General features: G+C 36.3%; 1 protein-coding gene across 1 annotated transcript in view; it reads left to right on the forward strand.

Annotated features, from left to right (window-relative positions):
• Positions 1-5,370, forward strand: part of LOC127430960 (LIM/homeobox protein Lhx2-like) — a 5,785-nt gene extending 415 nt beyond the window's left edge. The window contains exons 2-5 of the mRNA XM_051681089.1: positions 226-410; positions 1,585-1,937; positions 2,174-2,370; positions 5,128-5,370. Of these exons, the coding sequence (XP_051537049.1) occupies positions 226-410; positions 1,585-1,937; positions 2,174-2,370; positions 5,128-5,370 (978 nt within the window). The remainder of the gene's footprint in view (positions 1-225; positions 411-1,584; positions 1,938-2,173; positions 2,371-5,127) is intronic.
• Positions 5,371-9,285: the final 3,915 nt, after the last annotated feature.

Below are 9,285 nucleotides of genomic sequence, written 5' to 3' on the forward strand. Positions count from 1 at the left end.
GTTATTTAGGCTGGTTGAAATGCGTGAACCCCGCTGTTAAGCCGCCTTGTTCATGTTTCTGTATTTCAGTGTGTATATATATATATATATATATATATATATATATATATATATATATATATATATATATATATATATATATATATATATATATACATACACTGCAGCCTCGAGATGTTAGATACATTTTAATATCGATGAAAAATGTTACCTGTCGTGTTTCAGAGCTTGGAGTCACCTGTGTGCGCGGGCTGTGGCGGGCTGATCTCAGATCGGTTTTACCTGCTCGCGGCGGACAGACAGTGGCACGAGCGCTGTCTGAAATGCTGCGCGTGTCACGCTGACCTGGAGTCGGAGCTCACTTGCTTCTGTAAACACGGAGACATTTACTGTAAAGAGGACTATTACAGGTAAAATAAAAATACTGTAATGAAATGTATAAAACGACTTTATATAAAGCACGTGACCTTTTGCCACAAAAGCCTCTAAATTTCACCAAAAAAATAAATAAATATAATAACTGACTCAAAACCTTATAGTTACTGAGATACAGCCCTTAAGATAACTTCGCCATGTGACAACTATAGCTCCCCTAACCTACACAAAACATTTCAAAACAGTGCAAAAGACCTTCACAACAGGTCTGTTTTTATAACTGCCCCATCCACACAATAAAAATAGGCTACTAATAAAAAGGTGCTAAAATATTACATTACCCACATGTAACTATTACTGAATAAATAAACAAAAATAATAATGTGTATAGAACTGCTTACTTGTAGTTCATCAATATTAATAAGAAAATTACATTTTCGATAACAAAAATATATATATATATATATATATATATATATATATACACACACACACACACACACACACACACACACACACACACTGTATATACAGTATATATATACTACAGTATATATATATATATATATATATATATATATATATTTCAGTGTTATCGAAAATGTAATTTTTTGATTAATATTGATGAACTACAAGCAGTTCTATACACATTATTATTTTTCTATATATATATATATATATATATATATATATATATATATATATATATATATATATATATATATATACACACACACACACTGTATATACAGTATATATATATATATTTCAGTGTTATCGAAAATGTAATTTTTTGATTAATGAGTTATTTTTAAGATTCACACATTTTAATTTCATAACAAAAAATACATCAAATTAAATTGTGTAAGGTTTAACGAAATTAAATAAAAACAAAAACAAAATTATAAATGTAGAGTATTTTTTATGAAAGATTACTCAATTGAATTAGATGGAATTTTGTTATAAAACTGAAAAGCATAACCCATAAAATGATTTTTGAGTCTATTTTAGATAAATATTATAAATATATATTCTAAATATAATAGTGATTTTTTGTGATCTCTAAAAAAGGTGTGACAAAAGGCATTTTTAAATGTTATTATTTCTGAAGATAATTTCTACAGTATGTTCCGCAGACATCTCAGAAGAATCTTTCTGATTTTAAAAGTCTTAATTCTTTTATTTAAAATAATGTTTTCTCTTAAGTAGGAGGTTTTCTTTGCAAAGATGTGCACGGTGCCACCTTGGGATCTCAGCAGCAGAGATAGTGATGCGTGCCAGGAATCTGGTGTACCACCTGAACTGTTTCTCCTGTGCCACTTGTGACAAAGTTCTGTTCACTGGAGAACACTTTGGGATGCGAGATACCTCAGTGTACTGTCAGGTACATTTCGAGATGATACTACAGGGGGAATGCCACTTAGATTTCTATTATTCAGACATATCTCCAATAAAGCCACAATCAGAGACTTCCATACACAATGAAGAGACCCCCGTGCAAAGAGGACGACCCCGAAAGAGGAAAAACTTAGGTGCAGCAGACCGTGTTATTTATAATTCAGGTAATGTTTTGTGGATGATACTGAAAAACTCTTTAAACACATGAAGCACAGCTTCGCAATGCTTCATATGTTTAATAGAGTTTAAAAGAATATTAATGTTAATCATTTAATCAGTGATTTTTTTAGAACTTGTAAATTCTACAATAAGAGCAAAGAATGCACTGGACTATGAAATGTTTTAGCCTTCAGTGTGTGTCATCAGTGTTGGTTAACTGTGTGTGTTGCACGTTGTATAGATGCAAGCGATATGGGTGTGGACCTGTTGGAGAAAGTGAAACAGTTTAGTTGTCAGAAGTCCAAACGTATGCGAACGTCTTTCAAGCATCACCAACTGCGCAGCATGCAGGCCTTCTTCACCCACAACCACAATCCAGATGCCAAAGACCTCAAAGAGCTCTCACAGAAAACAGGCCTCACCAAACGTGTGCTCCAGGTCAGACATTTCAGGATCTATTTTAATTAGATATGCTGTACATACATAGTTTCTGGGTTCCCAAGGTCATGGAAAATCTTTTATGATAGGGGAATTTTTAAATGGCATTTTCCAGGTCTGGAAAATCCAATCTAAAAAGTCATTGAAATTTCTATAGAGAATACATATTTTTCAAGGTTTTTTTTTTTTTTTTTTTTTTACTGCTCTAAAATATTTAATGCACTGGAAATTGCTCTTATGTCATGTAAAACTTTGATGATGTCTGGTTTGTCAGTGAATCATTTATTTGAGTCAGTTGCTTTCAATTAATTTGTTGAAATGGATAACAAATCGGTCTAAATTATTAATTTACAAATTAGTCTGAATTAAAATTATTTTTTAAAATCTGAATTCAGTAAATACAAATGGCTGTCACAAAACAAATGCACAAAAAGTCATGGATATTCATTAGTAAAAAATAATTTAATAATTTGTGTTATTCCAAGCTGCAACTAAATTATCAAAGCAGAAAAACTCTAAATACATTTGGATCCACTCATATATATATATATTACTTTAATATCAATTTATATAGGTTGTTTTTGTTTGCTTAAAATTGTATTATAAGACAAACATTAAGATAAAACATAAGTCAATGATTCAAAATTCTAATATAAATAAATAGATAAATAATGCTTATAAAAAATGAAAAATACAGATATTCAACTCGATGGAATATTGCGTTACTCGTTAGAAAAGTAACTTAATTAATTAAAAAGTATATTTTTATGGAAAGTAAAGCATTACGTTCCTTTTGCATTATTTTTGCATTACTTTTTTTTCTCACAGCCACTTGCTCTTCTGCTATGCATTCCATACAAATAAGCCATGCATTGCATACAAGAGATATTACAGGTCATGCTAACTACTGTACAACACTCATGTCAAAACAACATAGTAAACAAACAGATAGAAAGTAGGTCTTAGGTCTTCACATCATATTTATAATAAAGAATCAATAACATGAATATGCATGATCTGTTTTTCCATCAACATGGCAGTCATTATGAGTAATGAAGAATAACCACTGTCTTACCTAAAGCAGCAAAGACCAACACTTGAACCTGCATTATATACTGGATGTCATCATGTGCGGTGCCCATCGGCAATGCCAGAGTTAACTTGAGATGTTTTTCAAAAGTAAGGATAAAATTCAGTGAGGAATGCCAGCCTAACATGTTCAAGGAATGTGTCTGATAATAAAAGAATACTTTTCACTTAAGTCATCTCAGTGCACGCTTGTTTTGAGTTGATCCACGGTGCGTACAGATGCCACTGGTTGATCGCATACAACTTCAAAGGTGCATGTTGATACAACTTAAATGGAATCATTTTTAATGCTACCAAAATGTTATAAAAATGGTTTGTTTCATAAATCAAACTACTTGTTTATTATAAAACAAAAATGAAGAATCTTTTTAGACTAAGATATTTTCTCTGCATACACAATCGATGTAGAACGTTGCTCGGAGCCACTGATCCAGAGTCCAGCTTTTCTCATCCCAATCTCCCAGTTACGGGGAGCTGTAACACGGAGAAGTTCGGCTGCATAAGTCAGTGAATTGAGCAAATATTTCACCCTGTGTATCATGTCGTGGCCAGTGGAAGACTAGTCTTATAATCCCTCTGCCTAAATGCATTTACTGATTTATTAATGCAGTGTGTGTTAATATATGAATCAATTGTTGACCTCATATTAAGCTAAAACATGCAATTTTCTCAGCTTGTACAGCTAATGTGCATGTGCATTAGCAAGTTGATTGACAGGCGATGTCTGTATCTAAAAGGTGATTGTCTCTTTTACCTGTAGGGCGAGACTTCCTTTCTACATCCATTGACTGTTAGGTGCTAGAGCTTCTTGGTTGGGCATTCCAATTTCTCCCATTCATTTAAATAGAAGTGTCTCGTCTCTGCTAAATAGTCTCTGGCCTCACAACTACAATGCCCATCATGCACTACGTCTCCTCCCCGAAGTTTGCACACTTTTACTCCTGATTTCTCACAATACAGGGACAGTAGATGTGTACAAAAGCAACGCATTACTTTATTTAAAAAGTAACTCCAATAATATGGTCTAAAATTAAAAATATTGTGTTACTTAACTCGAAAAAAGTAATCTTGCATTACTTGTAATGTGTTGCCATCAACAAAGTTCATACATGTACATAATTGTACGTATAAAAATATGCGCATTAACACAATAACAAATAAACAGACATGTGAAATAATAAGAAAATGAAAGAAAAAGAGAAAGAGTGAGGAAGAAGGTAAAAATTGGAAATTGAAAAGAAAAACTCTATAATCTAGGATTTAAGTAGATTATAAAAGAAAAGCAGATGTTTTGAAGAATGTTCATGCTGCTCTATTACATCCAACGAAAGAAAAAAGGACCAAAAAAACACCAAAAAGTAGTTCAATAAGTTCTGTGCCATATTCCAAGTATCCTGAAGCCATTCATTAGTTTGAGTGAGCGACAGACTGAAATTGAAAGAGTTATTCACTGAATATGTTGCCCTGTGCCATGGCTCTGAAATCGTATTCACGCTTGCTCGCAAAACACTGTATTATGACGAACATCATTGGTTTCATGACCGATCACGAAGCACCAGATTTGACTGTGCATATACATGAATGAAATTTATAGCTACAGCAGAGGGCAACATTTTCAGCATCTGCTAAATTAAACTATTTACTTAATGGCATCTTTATTATCAGCAGGTTTGGTTCCAGAACACCCGTGCAAAGTTCAGAAGAAATCGTTTGTATCAGGAGAGCATGGGAGCAGACAATATTTTGGAATCAGACAATTCCACCATCACGTCACCATCTGTGCCTTCACCCGAGCTTTCCCTCGCTTCAATGAGCCCATCCAGTCCCAATAGCATCTCTCCATCACAACACACATGCACAAACCACAACAGCATGAGCCCATCTCAATGCAAACTTCCCAGTTTCTCCTGAGATCCTCTACAATTTAATGTTTAGTAAGTATGTTGTCCTTATAGGGACAGTTGGCTGGTCCCAACAATTTCAGAAATATAGGTTTTGCAATCCTTCTAGGGAAATTTGGCACACACACACACACACACACATGTTGGTGCAGCTATCATTATGAGGACTCTCCATAGACATAATGATTTTTATACTGTACAAACTATAGATTCTATCCCCTAACCCTAATCCTACCCCTAAACCTAACCCTCACAAAAAACGTTCTGCATTTTTACATTTTCAATAAATATTGTTTAGTATGTTTTTTTAAGCGATTTGAATTATGAGGACACTAGAAATTTCCTCATAAACCACATTTATAGCATAATACCCTTGTAATTACCAGTTTGTAACCTAAAATAAAGTCCTCGTAAACCACTTAAACCTGCCCACACACACACACACAAACACACAAATAGTCAAATGTGGTTTGTGTTTTTATGTGAAGTCTCCACACAAGATCAACTTGGCTTATGGTTTGTTTGCGAGATGAAAGCAAAATAAAGCATTCACATTATTAAAAAAAGATGTGTTAGTTTATTCAACACTGGGGTGTGTGGTGTTTGATTATTTTGCCTTGGTTACATCCATGTGTTGTGTGCATAAAGTTTGTTTAGCTGTACTGTAATTACCCTGATCCTTACCAAGGTGATTGTGGTTTGCATTGCGCAGTTACGAGCTGAGAGTGAACTTTGCAAGTGCTGGCAAGATTACCGTACAGTCACAGCATCAAACAGACATGAGAGAGAAGAGAGAGGGAGAGAAAGATATTTGGTACAGTGTTTGTTCCATGACTGCCTTGTTTTATTGGCTGCTAATGAAGTCTGAGTTTTGCACTGCAAAAAGTGTTTTCCTCCTTTCTAGAATTTATCTTCATTATGGTGTATTTAACAATGCAACTGAATGGTGGCCAGAACTCTGAAGGTCCAATTATTATATAAAGGCATCATAAAAGTAATCCAAACGAATCCAGTGGTTCAATCAATGTCTTCTGAAGCGATCAAATCGGTTTTTGGTGAGAACAAACTAAAATATAACTCAGAGCTCAAATATTCTTCTAAAAATGTTCATTTGTATTCTGCAGAAGAAAGAAAGCTATACACATCTGGGATGGCATGAGTAAATGATGAGAGAATTTTCATCTTTGGGTGAACTATTCCTTTAAGTTAACAATTGCAGGTTACCACTTTTTACAGAGTAAGATACTCTATCTTCCTTTATTTGACTTTCAGGGGTTAACCTGCAAACCCTATTGCACCCTGAACAGGTTTTTTTCTTTACATTTTCCTTTGTGAATGGTGCTTGGTCGAGCAAAAAATTGCCACCACAATGCTAGGGTGTTGCAATGTGGTTGGTAAACTGTTCTGAGTGAAGGTTAGTGCATTGCTATGCGGTTGCAAGGATGTTCAGGGTGGTTGCTAGGTGCCTGCTCAGTGGCCCATGTCAAAAGAGCCCACCCTAAGCCTAAGTTTCTATTATATAGGCCTCTCTATTATATAGGTGCCTCACAAGGCACACCACGAAGTGAGGAAAGGTCAATCCTGGCACATGGAAGTGACTGGTCAATGGTGGTCGACCTTGGCCAGCAGCTAAAATTTTCTTCTGCGATCGCCATTACCTCCTTGAGGCCAGACATGTTATGGTCAGCACCAGCTACTAAAGTCATAATGATTGAACTTACTGTCCCATGGGAAGAGGGACTGGAGGCAGCGTATGAAAGGAAGAAGCTAAAATATGCTGATCTGGCCACCGAGTGCAAGGAAAATGGATGGAGGGCTGCCACTTACCCTGTGGAGGTCAGGTATCAAGGGTTTATTGGAACATCAATGCAGCACCTGTTGAAAAACGTTGGTATCTTTGGATCAGCGTTGAAGAAGTCTCTGAAGGCAATGGCAGAAGAAGCAGAAAAAGAGAGCTTCTGGCTATGGTTAAGAAGGAAAGATGAAAACTGGGGTGTGCAGAAGTGAGAAAGTAGGAATAGGGAACAATTGCGATATGTGGTGAGGTAGCATGTAGAAGAGGAAAAGTAGTGGGGAGGAATTATTTTCGCTGACCCACTCTGTCCTTATCAGGGGGCTTCTGGAGAGTGATTTAGTGGGGGAGGGAAACCAGGCCAAGCTAGGCATTGGAGGGGCGGCTGACGCGGTCTCGCGGCTTGCCTCTCACGTCGCTCTCCTACTTAATCTGTTGGAGGATTGTTTTAAGGATGGCACCAGAAGGGTGGTAGGCAGAGACTGATAGCTGGGTGGGTGGGTGGGTGGGTGTATTGAACCCTGGTGATATGGTAGGCCTCAACAAGAAAGGAGGAATGTCTTGATGGGAAAGCAAGATTGAGAGGCAATCGAAATTATCTGGTGTCCAGCTGCGGGGGGTGGCAAGGAGACATCCCTGACCGCAGCCCCACCACCAGGAGATGTTCCAGGATTAATGGGCCGAAATATCCGTGATAGGTGGCTCACGGCTGATGACCCCGTGGCTGGACAACTGAAGGCACCGGCAGAGGTGCGGCAGGCAGCAATGCCCAGCAGGTTTAGACATCTACCTGTGCATCTGAGTAGGCCCATACTGGCCCATAGATATGGCTCGATCCCTCTTTCAGTGCAAGTCTATGGGATTTTTTTTTTTTTGCCAGTTTTATCATCCACAAACAAAACAATGAGTTTGATTGCTTAGAAAAGTAATAATAGCACACTTCTCAACAAGTTGTAGAACTTGAGGTATCAATTAATATGGATAGCACAAATGGGGCTGGAGGAGTTCAACTCTAAGTATGAACATAGTAATACTGATGCTTGCTTTAGCAAACACCACTAATTATACACATTTTCACTGTAGTACTGAAAGGGGTTTGTAATTCTGGGTTGTATCATCAACACCAAACACTCCTGGTTTGATTTATTTACTAGGTAGAAGAGGTGCATTTTTCATATTACTGCCTGTGAAATCCAGGGGGCGCCACTGAAATGTCAGATTACTGCTAAACAAAGAATCTCAAAAATCCACAAACCACACCAGCAGAATAGCACACAATCACAAAACGGTCCCAACATTTCCTCTACATGCACACGCACTAGCAATGTAAAAAGAGAAGTTTTTCACACACTCTTTATAATTTTATGCCATTTCGTTTTTCATCACTAGTAAATTGGGAACCTTGCAACTTCCCTTAATCTTGTATTACTGTAGTGTCTGCAACCATAAAAACTTTGATATGGTCTCTCTCTCTCTCTCTCTCTCTCTCTCTCTCTCTCTGTGTGTGTGTGTGTGTGTGTGTGTGTGTGTGTGTGTGTGTGTGTGTGTGTGTGTGTGTTCATAATTTCTCCAATGAATGATAGCTGTTCAGGTTGAAAATTAGTCTGTGTGCGTGCGAGACTGCAAAAACTACAGCAAACTCTAGAAAGATGTGGGTTTGCTTTATATAAACCAAAGCAGGCCACATGAAATTCTGGGGGGGTTTGCTGTAATATTGTTATTACACATGGGGTTATACCAAAAGGATGGCATCATGTCAGTGTCATAAAGTCTACTTGTGAATTACCCATCTTAAAGGTCAGGTTTGGGAGACTTGGTCAAGTCAAGTCAAGTCATTTTTATTTGTATAGTGCTTTTCACTAGCATCTTTGTTTCAAAGCAGCTTTACAGAAAATTCAGCATGAACAGAAAATGAAACTGTAATATCTATACTTAAACTTTATTAAACATGTTAAAGTCGCATAAAGTGATATGATCTGGGCTAAATTAATATTTTAAAGATAACATGCTTTGCTTTTCTGTGATACCAAATGTTTAGAGTCAAAAGGATAGTAACAATATAAGATAGTATAATTTAAGCACATTTAAATATTGATTCTGATATTGATATTAATTGATAATAATATTACTGTA

The sequence above is a fragment of the Myxocyprinus asiaticus genome, chromosome 40, assembly GCF_019703515.2.
Source record: "Myxocyprinus asiaticus isolate MX2 ecotype Aquarium Trade chromosome 40, UBuf_Myxa_2, whole genome shotgun sequence".
NCBI lineage: Eukaryota > Metazoa > Chordata > Actinopteri > Cypriniformes > Catostomidae > Myxocyprinus > Myxocyprinus asiaticus.